At 41.8% G+C, this 23,440-nt stretch overlaps 1 protein-coding gene and 1 long non-coding RNA gene across 7 annotated transcripts; one reads left to right on the forward strand and one right to left on the reverse strand.

The window, feature by feature from the left end:
• Positions 1–3,228: 3,228 nt before the first annotated feature.
• Positions 3,229–14,119, forward strand: LOC125519248 (histone-lysine N-methyltransferase ASHH3). Of its 2 annotated transcripts, XM_087534749.1 has the most exons (12): positions 3,229–3,554; positions 4,953–5,076; positions 5,544–5,646; positions 5,843–5,942; positions 9,657–9,735; positions 9,873–10,044; positions 10,124–10,204; positions 10,333–10,542; positions 10,655–10,706; positions 10,782–10,847; positions 12,875–12,914; positions 13,794–14,119. In XM_087534749.1, exons 1-11 carry the CDS (start codon positions 3,552–3,554, stop codon positions 12,899–12,901), a joined length of 1,017 nt encoding a protein of 338 aa, XP_087390875.1. In that variant the 5' UTR covers positions 3,229–3,551; the 3' UTR covers positions 12,902–12,914; positions 13,794–14,119. The 2 variants fall into 2 exon arrangements, with proteins under 2 accessions (XP_087390875.1, XP_087390874.1); XM_087534748.1 differs by lacking the exon at positions 13,794–14,119 and having other exon boundaries at positions 12,875–13,184.
• A 3,601-nt stretch (positions 14,120–17,720) lies between these two features.
• On the reverse strand, positions 17,721–21,850 carry LOC125518023 (uncharacterized). Of its 5 annotated transcripts, XR_007287939.2 has the most exons (8): positions 21,324–21,850; positions 21,150–21,218; positions 20,402–20,962; positions 20,116–20,205; positions 19,953–20,034; positions 19,429–19,593; positions 18,541–18,798; positions 17,721–17,974 (listed from the first exon to the last, which is right to left on the reverse strand). It is a non-coding gene; the product is annotated as an uncharacterized LOC125518023 (long non-coding RNA). The 5 variants fall into 5 exon arrangements; XR_015610370.1 differs by lacking the exon at positions 20,402–20,962 and having other exon boundaries at positions 21,421–21,850; XR_007287937.2 differs by having other exon boundaries at positions 20,116–20,962; positions 21,421–21,850.
• Positions 21,851–23,440: the final 1,590 nt, after the last annotated feature.

Genomic DNA, 23,440 nt, shown 5'->3' on the forward strand with positions numbered 1-23,440 from the left:
TTAAAGCATCAAGTCCTCTTTATCCCATACGCAACAACCCCCTTACTCGGGTTTGTGTTTCAGTCACTCACGCAACCCACTATAAGCAAATCATAAACGTATTGCAACATCCTAAAGCGGGTATCCCTCATGCTTGTGTAACACGGAGAGCACCATAGGACAGCACCAATAATAAAACATGCAACTCAAACCAATCTTGATCATCAAATAGCCCATAGAACAAAACGGATCTACTCAAACATCATAGGATAGCCATACATCATTGAGAAATAATATATAGCATTGAGCACCATGTTTAAGTAGAGATTACAGCGGGTAAGAGAGAGGTTACACCGCTGCATAGAGGGGGAAGAGTTGGTGATGATGGCGGTGAAGTAGTCGGTGAAGATTGTAGTGATGACGATGGCCCCCGGTGGCACTCCGGTGCCACCGGAAGCGAGGAGGAGAGAGCCTCCCTCCTCCTTCTTCTTCCTTGACCTTCTTCCTAGATGGGAGAAGGGTTTCCCCTCTGGTCCATGGCCTCCATGGCATGGGAGGGGCGAGAACCCCTCCGAGATTGGATCTGTCTCTCTCTGTTTCTGTGTTCCCAGATTCTACCCTTTCACCGTTTCTTATATTCCCGGAGATCCGTAACTCCGATTGGGCTGAAATTTTAACACGATCTCTATCTGGATATTAGCTTTCTTGCGGCGAAAGAAGGGCATCAACCGCCTTACGGGGTGGCCACGAGGGTCAGGGGCGCGCCCAGGGGGGTGGGGCGCGCCCCCTGCCTCGTGCCTCCCTCAGGCACCGTCTCGCGTGGATTTTCTTCCCAAAAATCATATATATTCCAAAAAAAATCTCCGTCAGTTTTTATCCTGTTTGGACTCCGTTTGATATGGATATTCTGCGAAACAAAAAACATGCAACAAACAGGAACTGACACTGGGCACTGGATCAATATGTTAGTCCCAAAAATAGTATAAAAAGTTGCCAAAAGTATATGGAAGTTGTAGAATATTGGCATGGAACAATCAAAAATTATAGATACGACGGAGACGTATCATATCACTAGACAAATAGTTAGTTAGGCATGAGAGATTTTGGGAAATACAAATATGCATCTTCACTTGTTGTGCCTCTTTGGCGTGACAATCGAGGAACATCTCAAACTCTAAAGCTTAGTCCTTTCCTTTTCTTTTGGGAGAATTTCAATTTATTTTGCTAGTTGACCCATGAGAAATATTGTATTATTCACAGACATATATACACATGTACTTTTGTTTTTGTTTGCATATATATTTTTTGAGATGTATACACATATATACACATTCACAGACATAATTACAATCTCATCACTAGGTCTAAGTCTAACAATAATGATTTTAGAAAGATGTAAACAAAGAGTATACAAACCCTTCTGTTAAAGTTGTCATAGAGAAATGAGCTATGCACTTTTGTTTTTGTTTGCATATATATTTTTTGACAAGAAAGCAGACCATCTGCTGCTTCATTGAGATAAGGGGAACAAAATGTGGTTACAACAATAATGTAGATGAAAAAAAAGAAACAATGGCCGACAAAGCCATCTCTCAACGAAACACGCCTCCATCACCATATATGAATGAGTTGTGAGTGGGTTATTGAAAAAGGCCTCCAAGGAGGGGAAACAACTGGCTATATGCGCCCTCGTGGCTAGCTTCATCTCATCGACCCTTGAGAAGGGTCCAATTGTTTACAACCTATGCGGCTACCTCATGCCCTGACCAGACATGATCCACTGTCGAGGAAGTACTATTCGACAGTGCCTTCAAGAAGGAGCAAAACACTCTCTAGCACTATAATCACCTGCATCGCCCCCGTCGAAGAATTAGCTTTCACGAGAGCGCCTCTCCGGCACATAGTTTTTTTACAGTAGCCTCTCTACCGCATTGTTGGCATACAACCATCTCCTCTTTGAAGCAGATTTTGAGCCATTACAACACCAAGGCCCCGTCCGGAAGTCGTCCAGCTTCTCTAAATTCCCAACTCCCGCTCCTCCATCAGGGATCCAGCTTCTCGGGAGAATTTTGTTTCGTTTGGCAACACGACACTCGCCCGAAACAGGAGCAAAGCAGGCCACATGCGACTACAAAACGAATCATTTTCTTGATTTGGCGGTGACATTCCTAGTAATTATGCCGAACTCCCTCTCCGCCATTTCGTGAAGCTGGGCTTGTGCTTCTCAAATTTGCACTGGAGGAGGCCTCCACTTCTTGAAGCTGGCTTGGCGGAGCCGAGGCGTTCGGCCAACTCCTCAAGCGGAGCTGGAGAGCTTCCGAATGGGCTCTAACAAGCTTCAGATCACAATATTGATGTGTGACCATACAATTGCAATTGCACGTGTGCACACATGTAGTTTCTTATGAGGAAGCGAGCAAATGAAGATGGATTCTATCAATGTTTGGTATTGCATGTTGGAAGAACAAAAATAGCTAACAAGACATCTTGATTGTTAAAAGGACACATAGAGCGGCGAATTTCAAGATTAAAATATTTTTTCTATAACAGTAAAGCATGTGTGTATGTGTTCAATTATGAGCATCAAAGGACAATGTAGATACATGATTTTTTTAGATAAAAGGGAATATATTAATATGGAGAAGATACCAATTACACCCGGTCTTTGCACCAATACGATCTCAAGAGGTACTTAAGGCATCAAAGATGCACACGTCCAAATTATTACTACCCCCTTTTCAAATTTAAACTAAAACCAGAACAAGTATTTTGGAACGGTGAGAGTACAAAAGAAGGGAAAAAAGCAAACAACAGAACAAGTACAACAAACAATAACGACAACCATCAAAATATTTTCCCATCATATTTTTCAATGGAGATTTTACCTACAACTTCATGTGATATGTCGAATTAAAAAAATAAATTTAAATTGTTGCGTGTTATGTAATAATATTTATTTTCTATTTTTAATCACTAATTAATGCACCATATGAAGAACATACAATATATATTTACCTGAAATGCCTAATTTTTTACATGAATGGATAAGACATGTTTATGAGAATTTTCATATATTATTCATATTTTTGTAAGTTCATGAATTAGTTATACATTTCCTAAGAGTACATGATTTAAATTTAAATTTAAAGAGTGAAATCTTATTCTATTTTGCATAAGGTCCAAGCCCAAAAAGGCCTAGCCCGAAAACGGCCCAACCCAAAACCTAAACATAGATTAGAAAAAATAAAAACTTCACCCCTGCCCGTCGGCCACCCCTCCTCGGCTCCTCCTCAGCCCGTCGCTGAGCTTGGCGGCGGCGCTCACCTCGCTCCGCTCCGCCGCTACTCGGCCCCCTCTGCCGCTCCCCGGTCCCCTCCGCCGCCCCGGCTCAGCCGCCTGCCGGTCGCCGTCACCACTTCACCGGCTTCTGCCCCGGTGCCCCGCACGAGCTCGACGGCGCCCGCCCGCTTACCTTTCCACTTCCCTGCTACCGCCGCCCCTCTCGTACTGTCGTCGCCCGCTGATCTCATTTTACCATCGACAACAAGCTCATCAAGGTCCATATTTGGGACATGGTTCGTTCTCTATGCCGTGCCGTTTCTGTTACTTGCTAGTTGCAGCTGGGAACTCTGAATTCATTGCTGTAGCATGTACTGGTGTAGCATATCAAGTCTGAACTCTGTTTATTCAGTAAGCATATCAACTAGGAATTGCCCTGCTAACAAGCAAGTAATGGTCATGTACTAGTTTGCAGTATATTAGTTATCTTGGTTAGATGTTTATTCTAATTGATGTTGTTAACCATGTATCACTCAGTAATGATAGTTAGCAAATGCCATGCCATAACAAAGACACCATGCAGTTCTGCAGTGTCCAATTAGCTAGTCTAGCTCCAGTTGTATGGTGTTCTATGTCTACGTGATGCTGTTTGCTGATGGAGCTTGATGGTGCTGGGCTGCTGGCTGGTCTTTTCTTGTTTTTGATATGATGGCGATGCTTGTTCTATTGATCCTGGCAGTAGCCTTTTATTAGCATGTGCACTTGGACTTAGAGCTGCAAGGTGCTGAAGTATGTCCTGTTGAGATGTTGTGTACTTGTTTTTCTTGTATTGTCCGAACATTTTTTTCCGCTTCCGTTCAGCCACCACTCTGTTATCGTACCAACACCATGTACATTTCCGATATATTCTGTATTTTTTTCCGCATCCGAGAAAAAAATGGAATAGGATATGGTATGAGCATTATCCAGCCGAACCCGATTCGGTTTCACCCTTAGTAGTGAGCAAATAACCAAGTGGCATGGTCAACCCCTCACATGGTTGGTCATTGTCAGTGTTATTGTAAGCAGTTTTGGACCAAGGCGCACCGCTTTAGCAAGTTTAGGGGGTCCAAATATGTGATTTTAGAGTAGGAGGACTAAAGCGAGTGCACCACACTACTTAAGGAACTGATGGTGGATTTTACACTATGTTTATGTTAGACTGAACATAAGCTAGAAAGAAAATTCTACTGTAAATATGATCGGCACAGTAGGCTGTGTGAAAAAAACTGTTTAAAAGTGGACTCATATTCTACAGTCCACCAATTTATCTTATTTACAATCTACCCGTTCGCCAATCTACACAGATAGGGAACTTTGCTTACAGTTTGGCCTAGTAACAGACTCGGTGGGCGCCCAAATTCTTCAGCGAAGCTGTGCAAGGAAGCAGCGTACCTATAAGAGTAGAGGAAAAGGAACTGATCGCCATGGCTAGGGAAGATCGCCGGGCAGGGAAGGATTGCTCCTTTGCGTGTATCTATCGAGGCCCGATAGGAAGAGCAAGTAGGATAGGGTGGTCGGTCATGGTTACTATAATGCTTAAACAGTCGCCACAAACTGTCAGATTTGAAAAATCTGCAAGGCATTAAAATTCAAGTTGAACAAATTCAAAGAGAGAAATTCTAGTGATATTATTATCAATATTTGTTGTGCAGGGACCTGAGCATGTATTTGATGAATTGACTAAGGTGCTGAAAGATCCTGCAGATTTTGTAGATTTTGATCTGCCATCTGCGTTGAAAGAATGGAAGCTGGGCTACTACATACCAATTAAGCGGAGTATCCTTGCCTATCATTTCTTGAAGCCTATTTACTTCTCAAGTTCTTAGAGCAGCAATCATGTGCACCATTGCATGATTTAATTTAGTAAAATGTCGGGTTGAAGTTTTCATGTTCTGCTATGTTGTGAAGTATGATTCATCATACCTTTCAATGTATTTCACTTGACAGTTTGGATTTGTGATACACCTAAAACTGTAATGTAACATGTGAGGAAATCTGATGCTAGTCTTGGATGTAGAAAGCAACATGGTATGGGGAAATAAATATTTTTACATTTTGTAATAATTTTCTTACGAAGATGCATTTCAAAATGGCTTGATATGTTGTGGTTCTCACCCCCCCCCCCCTCCCCCATGAGTAGGAATATCAAGTTTTAATTGCTCATTTGCAGTCTCATGATGTGAACTTTTATTCTGCTAATGATCATTTTTTTTCACATTATTGATGTCCTTAATTCTACTAAGATATTTATCTCACTAAGAAGCGGGTTGAAGATGATGGCATTTTTTGTTCCTGCTCCCTTTCTTCTGAATCATCAGTTACTTGTGGAAAAGATTGCCAATGCGGGTACTCCCTCTCTCTCCCTCCCTCCCCGTTGTGTTTGCAGGCACGCACACACATTTGTGCATAATATAATTGCTCCGTACTCTGTAGGAAACATGAAGAGAACGGACGAATTGTTCTTAGCTATTTGATTAATGTACTTGTAAAATTCAGTATTGTCTGGAAAGAACAATTCTGAACCACTATTTTATTGGTGCAGGATGCTGTTCTCTTGTTGTTCATCAAACTGTAAATGTGAGAACAAGTGTGCCAATAAATCATTCCAGCTCCGATCTTTATTCAAAACAGAATTGATTAAGGTACGGCCGATTCAAGTTTTCATAATTAGTGAGTTTGGAAAACTAGCCATTTAAGAGGGAAAGTGAGGAGGAACACTGCCACTGCTATATATGGTGCTATGATGTAATATCTGAATATAATATATTTTTATTGCACGGGCCTTGAATAGAATGTGTTCTAGTTTCTGTGTTGTATTGTAAGGGGACTGTGGGTTGCTTATTTTATAAGATTAGAGGAGCCATAATCATTAAGGGTATTCTTCCAGCTTCTCTAATGTTTAATAATGTAAGGTATATAGCCCTGAAACCAACCTACAAACTTCTCACTGTCAAAAGCCCAGCAAGGATCTCTACCATCAACTTCACAGAAACACACAGCTTTGTGTCTACCGACAACTAAATTCTGCATAGATAAGAATGAACAAAATAAGGTTTGCATTGGAGCAGTATAAAACTTGAACAGAAAATATGCGAGGAAAACACACGTATGAATGTAATAGTGTGAGTGACTGGCTGCAGATTAAAAATATTAGCTAAATTTTCCTAAATTTTGTGGACTTATTTAGTTTCAGTGATCAGGGTGGAGATCTTGCAGAGGTTTTTTAGTAGCAGAGTAGTGGCTGTGCAGAACAACAATACTGTATCAAGAGCCTATTTCGTCAATGCCCAGCAATTACCTCAGAGTGGTGTCTTGCCACGGCCCACAGGGGATGGTGATAGGTCACACAGTTTGTGACAAATAGTACTGTTGGTACAATTGTCAACAATGTGAGACTAACAGATGGGCTAACCAAACTTGCCATATTATTCCTGGATTACTCTCTGGATGCAAACTTTTAACCTTCCAATAAGACTTGTTAGAATGGCTATAAACATTAATACAATGTTAGAGACCGTATTCTTAAGAACAATTAGCCTTCTCTTAGCTTTCCCTGGAGTGAAACAAGTTTGTTTCTTTCTCCTCCCATGCTTTGGTAAATATCACGATGGAGAACAACCCCATTGTACATGCCGTAGCTCGCAATATTCCAAATCATAACAGTATCATCTGCTCTTGGAGCTATTCAATTCACTCATTCCGCCCATTTAATGAGCTAAATACCGGTGGCCACACTAATTTTACACCTCCAGACAGCTATTCATGATCTGTTAAGTTTGCTTTGGCATTGCTTCGCCTTCATGCATTATTGGTCTGATGGAAATGGGCACAGTTGGTCATTCCTTTTTTGTTGACTGAGAAGCACTCACGAATCTGAAAGATGATTCGGGAACAGAGATCATCACATACACACAAGAAAAAAAAAGGAAAATAGATGTTATCCCTTGAAGGATAAGCTGTTTTTCCAGAGAGATGTGACAGTTAGTCATGTGCGTTACAACCATAAAAAATGGATAATTACAAAATAACAAAAATCAAAAGTATATTACTGACGACAGAATAAGGCAGTACAATGTTAACACTCAAGTACTCCAATACAACAATCCTCAAAAATTAGCATATGCGATTCTCACTGAACAGTGTCTACATCAAAACTGAATAGTCCGATTATGTAGTGAAGCTTCTATCACTAGCACCTCCCAACCCTGGAACTATGTACCTGTGGGTACAAATCAACGACGTTAGTCACTGCTCCGTTTCATCGGTCACCCGACCTAGAGGCCAGATGCATTATATTGAAGAATGGAAACGTTATGTACACACTTTACAGTATAAGCATTGGACAGCAATAACTTTAAGGCAATACCCTCTCTCATCTACTTCAGAATCGATCATCCCTCCGTACACATGGAGCCTGAAGACCAAAAACAGACTAAACAACGGGAAACCTGCTATACACATATGGCATTTCTTATCTAATCTTCCCCAGGGAACTTGTTGCTGGCTATTGTGGCACTGGACGTGCTGCAACAGCTGCTACCTGCATTCACGTGTTAGGTTGAATGAACGAATAATTGAGAAATAAATACAGAAAGTTCCATGGGCTTGCAACTTCAATTTGCTTGCTTGTAACTCCATGATCAATCAACAAGTCAATAGCAGCAATGATGATCCCGCCTAAAGGAATATAAGTTAAATACATAATCATTGTATTTATGTGTTAGTATACCACCCATTCTGCTTATGCAGACCAATCTAATCTATAACTTCTATTTCTCCCTTTCATTGCTGAAAATAAGCATATTTGAACTCTCAAACTGCAATTTCCTCACATAAACTGCTCAGGTACAATGACTTCTCTTCTTTCTTTCTTTGAAGATACTAGTAAATAAATGAAATGGTTAGTAATTTTGACGGCACAACTTGAATGAGTCAAACCCCTTTCTTGAGGCAGGTGTTTGTGACCTGATCTGCTATACATGGTACAATTCTGTCTAACCACAACTATATGTGAAGACTCCACATGTTAGGTACGCCAATGGGGCTCCCCTGTTTCCTGGTAAAAAATTCCTCCAGTAGGCTTTATTGGTTGTCTGGTATTCTGTCCATGGATTGTTTTTTTCATAGGGATGAGAGATCTTTTATTTCAACCACAATGGGGGTAACCGAGTATTGGTGGATGAACCCTGTGAACCAGGGGCAGGGATGTTCCTCTCCCTGTTCCCCATCTGGCTTCCGGGGCCTGTGGTTCAACCCAATGCCAGGCCACCTCAGTTTCCTTGACATCAAGTTTGCGTGTCCTTGACTCGTCCGGACATCCTTTTTGTCCCATGTTACTGCTGAATGATGCTGGCAGCCCAAATCCACCACAGCAAGGCCTATTCACGCCACAGGTGCCTGCTGGCTGCTGCTATTCTCCTCTCCCAAAACCTGCTGCTGTCGGCACCTCCAACAGTGGCTATGGCCTCCTCTGACTTCCAATATTTTTCACCGCAGGTTCTTGATTCTGGTGAGTTGTAATGTTAGTCTGTGCAGCTAACAGTTACCTGTCCATATGCGACCTAATTTGTGTTTAGGAACACCTTAGCGGATACAAACGGAGGAAAATATTCTTGACCTATCATATTTGACTATATCCTATACATACATGTTGAATCTGTGTGCAGATAACAAATTTGAGTCATTTTCTTGGTTATATGATCTCTGATGATTTTACCGTTCAAGACATTTGTTTCTATAGTCAGTATTTTACTGTGGCCCCTAGGTCAATTTATGCTACTGTGTTGTCTGGTATTGTTTTTCCTTATGATGTTACATTACATATAACGTTTTTCCGTACTCGCAAGTTATTTTGTATTTCTTTCTGGAACTATATATAATTCAGAGATATCTTAGGAACACCATTACTTATCCCTGTACTTCATATTTGAGCTGGCCCTTATATCTGCATGTTAGCAAAATATCCAACATATAGTCACGTTTTGTGCGCAACTGATCCTGTGCCTTAAACCATCGCAAATCCCTATATGAAACTTTCTTTATCTTAAGAGCCAGTATCTTCATTCTTCATGCACAATACAAGCAATACTTCAACATTGAATACTTCACAATTGGAAAAAATAAATGCGAGGAGGAAAGTTTGCTCTTATGTGTTAATAATTCCACAGAGAATCTAAGCAAGGTGTTTCATGTTTGATGTTTTTTGAAGTATAGCCAAACATTATTATTTAATGACCGTTCTCTAGATTTCATGTGGAGTGGTGTATAAATTTGATTGTTACATAAAACCTTTAATTGGTATGTAATTTCTTTTCACTTTCCCAACAGTTCCCTAAAAGACTGTTATATTATTCTAGACAGAGAAATGTGGCTTTGGATTGATAGCCGAGGACGAAATAAAGAAAGGAGAATTTGTTATAGAATATGTAGGAGAAGGTATGGGTTTGTTGAAATCTATTTTGAGCAAGTAAATGAAATGCAGACAAATGCAAGTATTATGTATTATGATGGTTACTCACATTGTATACTGGGCGATCAAACTAATATCCATATATCTTGCATCAATATTTTAGTTATTGATGACAGAACTTGTGAGGAAAGACTATGGAAAATGAAGAGACAACGTTACACTAACTTCTATCTTTGTGAGATCAGTAGCAATATGGTCATTGATGCGACAAACAAGGGGAACAAGTCCAGGTTTATCAATCATAGTTGTGAACCAAACACAGAGATGCAGAAATGGTTAGTTATATTGAACTGCTTATTCTATATCCATGCTGCTGACCCTGATATTTGCTACTGGTATCATGTTATTTTTCAGGACTGTGGATGGACAGACCAGAGTTGGAATTTTTGCTCTTCGTGACATAGAGAGAGGGGAGGAGCTGACCTATGACTATAAGTATGGTCATTCAGTTTCCTGGGTTTATAATTATTTTTTCATTATTTTTTATTTGTTTCGCCCACCTTGCTTTATCGCATGGTGTACACAAAACTTTTCCTGTTTCTAATCTATGTCCTTATATACAGATTTGTCCAGTTTGGAGCAGATCAAGATTGTCATTGTGGGTCTTCAAACTGCAGAAAAATGGTTGGCACGTCTAAGTCGTTCAACTCATTTGTTCTTCACAATGGCAACTCAGGAAGCTCGCAAGATCAGCACGACATAAAGAAAAGAAAGACAACCTCAGATAATTGTATTGGGGAGATCATCCGTTTATGGGATCGACGAGATAAAATGTAATGCCTTCACATCTTCAAATCTGATTGATGACGTTAGATGTCCTTTTATCTGTTGTTTTCCGTTGCCGGCCCGGTTTAACCCCTTGCCTTTCAATATTCTGCCTTTCAGGTATGTCCCAGCAGTTGTACATGACTATGATGAGTACACTGGAATGCATACTGTGAGTTTTTCAACAGATGATTTTTACATGATATCTAATGGCAATTTATATATTATATTATTTGTTTTGGTCCAGTTACTGCTTGATGAAGAAACTACTGAAAAATTTGATATGAGAGAGGAAGATTGGGACTTCCTACCGGTATGACATTCTTAGTAACTGAACTGGTTGATTTCGTTTGTCTTTTGGAGCTTTTGGGTTCTGTCATACCTTGCTTTCTTGGACAACCCACATATTTTGTAGCTAACTGTAGTCTAAAACAGGTGCTACTACCTCCTTTCCGATTTAGAGGGGCACATGGCCTATCTAAAAAAAAATCAGAAATTTACAGTTTGTAAGGCTCATTGGCTTGGAAACATGCAAATATAGCTATGTCCACATTAAATTCTATCAAATTCCCGTTCCCAGCATAGAACAAACCAATGCATGAAGGAGTGAGAGGGCCATGCATGTAGTATTAAGATGTTGTCTAGCACTTAAGTAGGTCCTCCTTGGTTGATGTGATTTGCAAGATGAGACCAATAAACCGGAAAGGAGGGAGTACTATGATAAGTGACTTGCTAGCTTGTGCTTCGCATCTGCTACCAAATTCAGTAAACATGGTTGAATTTTTTTCTTTGATGTTTAAATAGCCATTTGATTACTCATATTTACATAGACATAGCACCTTTCCATCCTAGAACCAGTGTTCAGGATATCGGTAACAGGTACCATATCGGTCGAGTGCTGAGTAGGGATTAATTGGCGAATCGACCATTTAATTGAATTAATCGCTAACCCATTTATCAGGAGATTAACTAGGGCCATATCTATATTTCCTAGGCTATATAGGAGCATGCCATGTACTATTGTCTAAATATGCAATCCTAGGCTACATAGCAACAAGGAAAAGTGTTGCCTTGATGTTTTGGTGATGTTTCAGCCAATCTGGAAGGCCATAAACCTGCAAATTGAAAAGTAGGGAGGGAATGGGCCAGTTTTGGGCTAAAAAATGCCCAGCAGTTAATTGGCCCAGCTGATAATTCGGCCTCACAGCTGATAAATCGGCTTGTCAGACAAATTAACTGGACCTACCAGTTAATGGTTCGAATAGCACGTTCTCGTATCGTGAGGGCTCCGAATAGCAGTTAACTGGCCATATCGGCAGTTTACTGACCATCAACGTCAGCTGATCTGTTCCAACCAGTAATTGGCTGTTCTTTAAAATGTTACCGACTGTACAAAAATCCCCAACACCCAGTCTGTATGTTGGAGTCGGGCTGAGGAATCGGAATTGTATCTTTGCGAATTCTGCTGTTTGGGTGGCGAGAGTATTGGATTATGAAGTCCCGTACCATGATCTGCACTGTCCGGGTCCTGCAAGGTTGCTGGTATTGATGAACCCCTGTATCTATCTCTTGAACTTTCTTCTTGAGGAAGAAAGAAGTTCCCTGTCTATATTAGTAGAAGGTGAGGTAGCTGGAGACCCGTCCGGTCCTGTGAGGTTGCTGGAATTGCTGGACTCAGTGTTACAGTTGTATGGCAGCCATGGTCATGGATGAGAACCTGGCATTGGGAACTCCAGAAGAGAGCAACATGGAGTACGTAAGAAGAGGAAATATGGCTCTGTGAGGTTTCCAGGTAACATGGGTGCCAGCAACCAAACAGAAAATGGAATTGGGCCATGGTTTCATTTTTAACAATAATTTCGTAAGCAACTGAACACAAAGATTTGAATCACAATCATACATCATTTCCATTTCAACTTGAAATTTAATTGGGACTCTAATTCGAAAATAGCAATTCAATTCGAACATCCACAGAGACCGTAAGACTCACTGGTTCTGTAAATAGTCTGTCTCTTTCTTTCTTTCTTTGTTAGTATGATTTTTTTTTATTTTCTTTCAAATAGCCCCCTGGACAAGGTTTTAAATTTTGACTTTTTCTCTTTAGTGTTAGTTTTTACTGTTAAATTTTGCTTTTCTGCTATTCGATAGGTTGAACTAGACAGTGTTTCAGAAGCACCAGAATTTTCAGGTTTAGTTGATACATAGATCCAATGGATGTTACATTGCTGTATACTGAACTTCTTGGTTGTAACTGTGACTGGAACAATGAGAACTATATACTCTTGTTTGTCATTTGCTCCAGAGAAGCCCCCCTGCTCATTTGATCTTATCTTTTTACAGCGCCCAGAAGATCCAGAAGAAGACTGATTGATTATTGAAGGTTACAATGATGACTAACTACTTATAACATAGTGCTATTTTCATATTCAGACCCTTCTTTTGTACAACTGGCTATTGTTAAAATTACATTTTCTTTTGTTCATCCTGTTAATTTTATTTTCTGTTTTAGTTATTTTTACCGTTGTATAAGTGCGCCGAGAATATATCCATGCGGCACAATAGGATATTGACTTGAGCTGTCATCTGATAGATACAGAGCCTTGACCATGACCTTGAACTTTGTTTATGTGGCGAGGAAGGGGTTTCTTCATGTATGTGTCTCTTGTTCCTAAGCATATGCGGTGCTTTGGAGAGGGGTCTCCTTTTACCCTTCACATTACTTTTTTTTTTTTTTCATTTTTGTATCTGTGGTTTTTTGTTTTGCTTCTGTAGGGGTGCATGTGCTGTTTGAATGAGAGGTACTCCCTCCGTTCCGAATTACTTGTCTTAGATTTGTCTAGATGCGGAGGTATCTAGCACTAAAATGAGTCTAGATACATCCGTATCTAGACAAATCCAAGACAAGTAATTCGGAACGGAGGGAGTATTTGTTTGGGAACTATTAGGATGTAGGGTGTGTTTGGTTTGAGCCAAAGTCAAGCCTACCAAAAACTTGACTAGCCAAAATATTGGCCAACGTTTTGGTTGCCTTAGTTTGGCCGATGCTGGCAAAAATGTGCACTAGAGTAGGCAAAGTGGCTTGGGCATGCAAAATTTTGAAGTCTTAAAATACCTTTAGTTCAGATTTGAACTAATTTCTAATTGATTTTTTTGTGGGGTTATTTTTGGGCTCCTAAGGATTCGAAACAAAAATACCACTAACTGATTTTTTTTGTAAGTTGGATGCCTTGTTTGATGGACGTTTCTATATCGTGTGCAGGATACTTATGTTTGGATACACCCAACTGATTCTCATCTCAGCAGGACTTGTCACTACCATTGTAGACAAATCATCACTGAGGAAGTACTTGCTGCAACCATCCACCCTCAAACCAGATTTTTTTTCTGTGTGCTCCTGACATGTAAATCGGATTTCCACCCTCAAATTAGATTGGTTTTCCTGCATTCTCCCCCCTTTGCAAATCAGCAGTTTTACCTCATGTGACATGTCCCTGAAAATATTGTCTTCCTAGAATCAGCAGTTTTAGTTTTACCTCATGTGACATGCTCTTTTTCGAGAAAACGCGAAGTGATTTTTGCGTTTCATTGCATTGAAAAGGTGAGAGAGAGTACATGCCTCCTAGGAGGTTATATTTACAGAGTCCTACTCTAGTGTACGTTTTGTCTCCCTGTCTGGGACATTTTGTCTGTATATTTTGGTACATTTTGTCTGTATATTTTGGTACATTTTGTCTCCCTGTCTGGGACAGCCGGACAGACATTTACTCTCTCTGTACCAAAATGTAAGATGTTTTTTGATTTTGCATAAGGCATAAAAAATGTCTTACATTTTGTCACGGAGGAAGTAGAAAACACCATCTGTCTACAGTTAATGCTGTGATTTGCACGAGAAGGTTTTATTTGTACCCTGCCACCTAGATACGTTTGATACAAGTTCTATCCACTCCTCTCATAGTGAGAAGTATATCCACATACGCCTTTGTCATTTTTAGAGAGTTTATGACTGTAGTTGGACTGCATTCTGGGCTTGTTGAGCTGCCTGTTAACTGGGCTGGGGCCAATCATATTTTTATGGCTGGGCTCAGAGGCAACTTTTCGTAAGAGCTTATTTCAGAGTTTTTTGAAAATACATTCCATATATTATGAATATACTTTCAAATGCAAATAGTTATTGATTTAAATCCAAAGACCAAAATAATTCTTTAAAAATGTTCATAAATTTTGGTTTGGAATATAGGCCTTGATAAAATTTCCAAACATTGTATAAGGCTATCTTGGAAAAATTGAATGAGATTTCTAGGGTTCTTGGCCCTTTTTATTTAATTTTGGTGCTTTAAATTCCTCAACTCAAAATTTCAGGGAATTGAAATATGATGCATGAGTGCTTCTAATGGAGAGCGGCGTTTCAGCACCCGGCCTTAGATAAGCCTGGGCAAAATAAAAAATTCACAAAAATAGAAAAAAAATCAAAAAAATCTGATTTTTTTGAAAGCAAGATGCTTGTGTGTGTGATGTTCGTGCAAAATTTGGTGGAGTTTTGACATTTGAGTAGCGCGAAATTTGGTGGAGTTTTGACATTTGAGGAGTGTGCGACAAAAAAGACAAAATTCGGCTATATGAGTAAGTTCACGCACTTTTTGGCTGGTTTTCTTTTTTTTTTTTGCTACATGTTCCACAAATTTTCAAATGGGATGAAATATTGCACGCACATCCTGCACTCAAACATCTTCCAAGCAAAAAAAAGGTTTTTATTTTTTTTTCTATTTTTTATGGTGTTGCTGTTCACCGGGTTCATCTAGAGCCAGGCACCGAATTGGATATTCACTTCTAATGCAACTATTTACAAGCAAACAATTTAGGGATGTGACAACTTAGTTCGTGCAAAATCGTTTTAGGGGATACCGTAAAATGCTTTTACGTATGATGTGTGTGTCGGCAGAATAGATCTCGTATAAATTGTTTTAGGCCATATGTGGAGCCCACTATCAATAGTTGACTTTACAACAAGGTCCCTGCAAAATACAGTAGCATACACTACTAGGGAAAACCTTATACACAGAGGTATAGCAGTAGCGCTGGTCAAAACACGACGTTATTGCTACAACAATGCTGGGCCCACCGGTCGCATCGGGGACTGAGACCGACACGCAGACCGGTGCTGAGACTGAGACCGGCGCTAAGACTCAGACCGGCATCGAGATCGGCGCTGAGACTGAGACCGGCGCTGCCTCGGGGAGCGGAGCCGGTATAGAACCGAAAGCAAAGAGGCGACAGCTTCCTAACAAGCTCATGACTACTAGACTGGTGGTCACGGAGGTGGACGACGGCAATTTTGAACCAAACGCGCCCGAGGAAGCGCGCGCGTGCTACGGCAATCAAATAGGCTGCATCATACGGACAACCGCCACCATCAACGATGAGAAACTAAACAAGATAGATAATATGAGGCCCTTCCTCCTAAAGAAGCTGCACCAGATATTCTTGTTCCCGGGCCGGAATGAAAAGGATTATAAAGATCTAGATAAGGACCCGTCAATGAAGAAGATAAACAAACACGCCATGAGCAAGTTTAGCGACGCGTTGGCCGCCTGAAAAGCAAGGGTGAAATATCGGATCGTCAACGACAAGGAACCCTACTCCGAGATTGTAAATGATAATCCGACAATCACGGCAGAGCACTTTGAAATATTCAAGGCGGCTTGCGAGGCCGAAGTTGCCAAAAAAACTCGGAGTACATGAAGGGGCTTCAACAGAAGAACATTGGGTGCCACCACCTCGGAGGCCGTGGTTACGCCGGGAAGAGGTCCATATGGGCCAAGGAGGACGCAGAAGCCGCGAGTCTGGGCATCCCAGACCCCTTGGCGGAGTTCACCGTCCCACAGGAGCGTGACGTCCTCAGGGCCCGGCATCGTTGGGACCCAGTGAAGAAGGTTTTCGAGAAGAACGCGGTCATGACGGAGTTCATGAGACTGCTGGTAATTTTTGTTTCTGATCAATTCGACTGCACGGTAGTCATATTTGTAAACGATCCTTGTGCCTTTTGCAGAGAGAGCAGCACAGGATTGCGACCGAAAGCGACTCGCCATCTGAGGCGTTCGTGAGGCCCAAGTGGGACACTCCATTCAACCGGGCGTTGAACATATTGAAAGGACTCCCGGTGGAGACTCGATCATCGTATGGACGCGTGCACAGTGTCGGAGATGGCGCCACATGGAAGAAGTACTACCGTGAGACCACGGAGGAGAGAAAGGAAAGACGGAGGTTAACTGAAGAAAACATCGACAAGAAGGTTGAGATTGCGGTTGAAAAGAAATCATCTGAGACAGTCGAAACAGCGGTAGCTGCCGCAAAACAGGTGCTTGTAGATATGTCTACTACCTTGGTTCCGGCCGTTTTCAATTGGAGCAAGCAAAATCCAGAAAAAATGCAGCGGACTTTCCCCTTGCTGACTTCCTCAGGAGCAGCTTGACTAGCGTTGCACTAGCACCTGCAGCTGCACCTGCTCCCGCACCGGCTCCTTCACCTGCTCCCGCACCTGCTCCCGCACTGGCTCCTACACCTGCTCCCGCACCGACTCCTGCACCTGCTCCCGCACCGGCACTACAACAAATATGTCAACTTGTGACCTTGACTATTGGTCACTGAAAGGTCATTGTTTTTCATTTGCGACCTTTTTTGACCAAAACCAGAAGGTCAAAAGCTGGCGGTCGTAAACTGAAATTAACGACCTTCTCTGTGAGAAGGTCGTGGATGTTTACGACCAAAATATGCCTACTATTTTGTTTTGGTTACTAGCAACTTCCCCAGGCCACATAGGCATCCAGCGTGGCAAGCTGATGTGGCACAAGATTCAGCCCGGTCTGATTCGGCGTTTTACATGGGCCGAGCCCATTAATTCAGCCCATTTAATTTATTTTTTCCCTATGCTTTGATTAGCTAAATAGGCCTGGCCCAACAATTAGGACTTTTTTTGAGATGCAGTCTTTTACAATCCATTTTTTGGGCCTCAACCTTTTTAGAATCTGAAATTTATGTTGCTCTTTTTAGAAACAAGTCCAACATAGTTTGGGCCATGGCCTTTTTAGAGCCCAAGTATTGAGTGCAATATAAATTCTGGACAGGGCCTTTTTACAATCCAATAGTGGGCCAAGCCCTCTTTTATTTACAGCCAATATTCTCAAATCAGTATAGTAACGGTACTTCTTTCCCACAGTAATAACACAAGTATAGAAAACTTTCTCACACAACTTTATCTCGCATAACATTAGACAGGCCAACACATATCAATAACTTATCTCCTATGTTCACAAGTACATAACTTTTATCTCACAACATTATACAGAAATGTATCTTGCAGGTTCAAATCACATAAACTTTATCTAACAGGTTCCCCGCAACAAAAGATGACCACCATCATCTCCTAATCAAGATGCAAATAACCTGCACATTCAAAAAGAAAAAGCAATATGTCAAAGAGAGACAAACAAAAAATAGAGACTTGCATCAAGTAGACCTGATGATGTACAGAGAGTAATCAAACTAGCATCTACTTTGCCCGAGAGATAGCATGAATCAGTTTTGATGCCATTCATGCATTATTTCTGAGACTAGCAGCAAAAAATACATAGGATGCCAAACAGCCGGCAGCAGCTAAGATCGGTTAGTTGTTGGCTACCATCGATGGCGAGAACTAAACGAGCAACTTAGATTCATTGGGATGGATTGGATTGGATTGATGCTGACAAAGTGACAACAGGAAGGTAATGAGCACATACAACTAGCTGTAGTATACCGGCATGCATAACCACCTACGCATACAAATCAGAAAGCACACATATATACTGAACAAAAGCAACCGCCATGAATAGATGACTTAACAGTTCACGTTTGTTAACAAAACAAGAGTGGACATCTCATAGTGAGTCTAATACAGCTACACTAAGCAGAGAACCACATCAAGACATGAAGAGTAAGCCATCACAGTATAGGAGGATTGGACTGCATACCTAGTCGTCCTTGAGGTAGAGGACCATCTTGGTACCCCTGCCGAGCTACTTCCCAAACGTATCACGAGTGACGGTGAAGGAGCCACCGGCCTGGGACTCCCACACGTACTGCCCGTCGTCGTTGTGCTTCGTGGTGACGACGACCCTCTCGGCAACAAGGTAGGCGGAGTAGAAGCCAACACCAAACTGCCCAATCATGGACACATCGACGCCGGCGGCGAGGGCCTCCATCGGCACCGTACTGATCTTGTCCAAGGCCTGCGAAAATCACACCGGCAAACACACCACGTCAGCCCAGGAACAAATCTCGCACACCACGAATCAAACCGCAGGTCAACGGATCTGGCTCGGCAGAATCTAAAGCCTAGCGTAAAATGGCCAGTGTAATTAATGGCCAGTGCTGCCAGTATTGAATGTACCACATCGGCAAGCATTACATAGTACTACTATGTAATTGATATGCAAAAGAAGATGCATCTCCCATGTTCAGCAATCAGGATCAACCATGAAGTTTCTACTACTCCTACATCATTTTAGCTAATCATTTAAGATGATCATTTAAGATGCTAATGTTTACTTGTCAAGTACAGTTATTGTTACTCTAAGATTTTAGCTAAGCAAATATAAAGATAAGAAGACACTTTGCCACCAATATTTTGTGACATCTGTAGAATTCGTACCTCATAAACATGCATGAAATGTCTATCTCAAAGAAGTATACATACTGATCATGTTTAATTAGGCCAGCAGCACAAAACAACCAATTATATTGCCTTACAAGAAGTACTAGCAGAAAAAACCTCTAATAACCAGGCATACAAATCAATGTGTCATAGCAACAGAACTAAGAAGATGATCAGAGTGAAGAAGGTAGCCCCAAGAGTTCACCGGAGTTCACCAGAGATTTATGGTGCAGAGGCAGGAGCCAAGGAGGTAGTCAAACTGTTGAAGTCAAGGGCCAGCCTAGCCCCCTACCACGCATGAGGCCACAACCAGCCCAGCACCACCACCACCGTCGGAGCCCACACCAACGTCCAAGCTTCATCGAGCTCCCTGCAAATTGCATTTAGCATCAAAGCATCAATAGTTTTGCAAAGTGAATATATTAGGGGAAGCTACAATTAGCATATACACAGGCAGGGCAGGGTTTAAATAACCAAGTCATGTTTAAAAGAGTTAATTGAATGAGTACAATCAGCATGTAACCTGGAAAACATATAGCTAGTATCTATCTATCAACACATGTCATCACATAGAAGCCAGATACTATTAACTTCATGATTCAGAAGCAGGAGCAGTGGCAAGATAAGTACATATGATAAGAAACAAAAATAGAGAGGTCATACAACACATGGCACGTGCATATCTCCATGACACCAACCAAGCAAGGAATGTACAAACAAGAAGCGCACCTTCAGCGTCTCATCATCGGTCATGATAGGTGTGCTGGTAGGTGGTTGATGAGCCTCCCTTCTTGTCATTCTTGGTCATGATCTGGATAGCGAAAAGAGGGAGGTTAGGAACATCACAATGACAGTACTGAGATCACTCAAGCAATCCTAATGATGCACGAACCTCACAATGTTGCCAACAAGGCAAGAACTTCCTTGATCTTATCCTTGATGTTCTCTAGCTCCAGATTGTTTCGCTGCAGCTCGATATTTGCTGAACCGTGTGTGTACATGCATCAGGGCATACATACAATGTTCAAGTTAATATTCTCAGCAAACTATGATGTAACCAAAATAATTACTTCAGGACTTAGGATAAAAACTGAGCTTAGACATGAAACTTTACAGCGCTCATTTCAACCATGTTAGATAAACAGAGCACAGCGATGAAGTCAAGCTCAGGGCTTCACCTTGCTTAGTAATTTTGTTTCCAGACCACAAAATGTACACCAGATCATCTACTCATCATCTACAGCAACTCAAAGTGGCAGTAGCTCAAAAACAAGCAAAACAACTACTTAGTTATGGGTCTCGAAGCTCATAGGGCAGTCTGATAAGCATGGACAAAAATAAACGGATGCGTATCAGATGAAGGTGCTGGGAAGTCCTGAACATGGTGAGAAGTATACTCTCTAAAAAATACTCCCTCCGTCCGGAAATGCTTGAAATAAGGGTGCACATTTGCATGATAGCTATCTGGACATACAGAATCCAAGTTTCCTACTAATAGCTATCTGATGTCCAAGTTTCTTACTGATGTACTACTGAATGATACTATGTAATTTCCTTTGGTAGTTCACCATTGAACTCTATTTTATTAAGCCCAGCAACTCCACACCAGCCTTGTCAATCATAACAGTGTGAGTTCGTCAAGCAGGTTGCAGAACAAGAGGCTATATTCAGTTAACAAGCATGTGAATTCAGTATCTTCAGTGCGTGCCCTGCACCATCAAATCCAAGCTGCCGTCTACCTATTTCGAAGTTAGGTAACACATGAGTGCTATCCAACAGCATCACTTCAAACTAAAAAAAGGCATCAGTTGCAACCAAATTATCTCTAGAATCACAAAAATCAGACCAAGTCCCTCCATCCATGCTCGCACGCCATGGAGACTGAAGGATTAAACTTAAATATAAGAAGAAAGTGAAACCACGTACCCCTCTTGGTCTGCAACAAGCTCCTCCTCCCCGTCGATGTCGATCCGGTGCTGGCCTAGAATACGCTATCTGCTCAAGCACCAAGAGAAGAGAAAGAACCCATCAGAATCCGCTTCAAGAAGCAAAATACCAGTACAGCGCAATAGTTGGGACTGGGAGAACCGGAGCACACACCAGACACATACAGGGAGGGCGATGCGGAGGCGAGCCCGGCCAGGACGGCGGTAGGGAGGAGGAAGCGGTGGAAGGGCACGAGCGAGGCGGGACTGACCTACGATGCAGCAGCCGCCGCTGATGGCCGCTTGCGGCAGGAGGGGCGCCGCGCCCGTGGGTCTTCCTCCACGGCTCCGCGACACGAAGCAAGCGGAAGGAGAAGCCCGCTGCTGGAACGCGTGCACGGAGGGGAAGGTCGTCGCCGGAGAAGGAGTAGAGTGAGGAAGCCCACTCCCTGCTCGTCGTCCTCGTGTTGGATCTGACGCGCGGTAGACGTTGCCGGCCTTGGTTCGTGGAGGTTCGTGTAGGCCCCTTGACGACGGGGGAGGGAGGTCGCTTGCTCGGGAGATCGATTGATGGAGACAGCGCCTGGACGGAGAAGTGAGGGGAACTGGGTGGCGACGGCGATGTGGGAGACGAGGGGGAGCGCGTGAGGTGGATCTGGAGTGCTAGGGTTCGACGGAGCATTGCGGGGAAGGAGGGGCGGCGACGCGGGGGGGGGGGGGCGGGGGGGGGGGGGGGCGTCATCCTCGATCTGGAATGAGGAGGTGTGGATCCGGCGATGTGGGGGCGGTGAGGTCGGGGCGGTGGGTGAGGAGGAAGGGTTTCCGCGCGGGAGAGGACTGGATCGGGAGGGGGGCGGCGACGGCGCGGAGATGGGAGGAAGGGATCGATCTGAGCTAGGGTTTGGGCTGCGGGTGGGGGTATCTCTTTTTGTTTTCATTTTTTTTTCTGTAGAAAGATGGATGGATGGATGTGGAATGCAGAGATGGATCGATGGATGGATGGACGCCATGTCATCAATCCGTGGAAAGTGTTCTGATTGGTTCGGAAAATCAATGGTTTAAAATAGTTTTGAACTATTAAAAATAGAGGGATTTTATGAAGTAGCTATCAAAATATTTTTCAAAAAGACGTCACACAAATTTTCACTAGAGTTAGACCACATTTTATGGATAAGGACCCATTTGTATGCATTTCTGATCTTTCTAGCTATTTTTAATCATTTTCTGAGTGGCAAAAATGGGTTTTTTTGTGAAGAACCTACCAAATATTTGTTGCAAAATTGGACTCCATCAATTTTCTAAAATACTATTTCATATTTAATATACAATTTACCAAATGGTTGGGTGTCAAAAGTTTTGATCCACCTCTCATGAAAAAAACAAATTTCCGCCGGTTCAGGTGGAAACGGGTCAAATTTGAACTGTAGCTGCCTCATAGTTTGCTCTTTATTTTTTCAAAAATCATTTCTAGGTACATAAGTATCTATTTAATAAGAGAAACACCAAAAAAATTCCGATATTCAACCACTAGCTAGGAACGGCCATTCCCGCCGTTTTGACCGCATTTTGAAACGGGCATAAAAAATTCAAAAAAATCAAAAAATTGGGAAACCTTCGCATTGTGTCATTATATGTGGCCAAGTTCCCAGGAAAAATAATAAACTTGTAATACGGCAATTATTTTAAAAAAGTGTTCTCAGAAACGAGCTATCACGCGTGGAGATCAATGGCTTTCAAGTCAAATGATCAATCTTATGGCCACATTCATGGCATAGTTTCTTCAAATGATCTCATATTGTGCACAAGGGTGCATATTGGAATGGCAAACAATGTTGCCTAAGGAAGTTTTCTTTTTCTTTGGACGAAAGAATCATTTTCCATTTTTCGAGTGACCAAAAGGAGGTTTTTTTGTGAAGGACCTCCCAAATAATTGTTGCAAAATTGGACCAAATCATTTTTCTAAAATACTAGGCCATATTTAATGCACAATTGACCAAATAGTTGTGTGCAAAAAGTATTTATCCACCTTTGGTGAAAAAGATAAATTCCCGCCGATTCAGTTGGAAGCGGGTCAAATTTGAACTGTAGCTACCTCGTAGTTTGCTCTTTATTTTATTTTTCCAAAAATCATTTATAGGTACATAAGTATCTATTTAATCAGAGAAACACCAAAAAAATTCCAAGATTCAACCACTAGCTAGGAACGGTCAAGCCCGCCGTTTTGACCGCATTTCGAAGCGGGTATAAAAAATTCAAAAAAAATTTAAAAAAAATAGAAAAACTTCGCATTGT

This window comes from Triticum urartu, chromosome 7A (assembly GCF_056163025.1).
Source record: "Triticum urartu cultivar PI428250 chromosome 7A, HENAU_Tu73, whole genome shotgun sequence".
Lineage (NCBI taxonomy): Eukaryota > Viridiplantae > Streptophyta > Magnoliopsida > Poales > Poaceae > Triticum > Triticum urartu.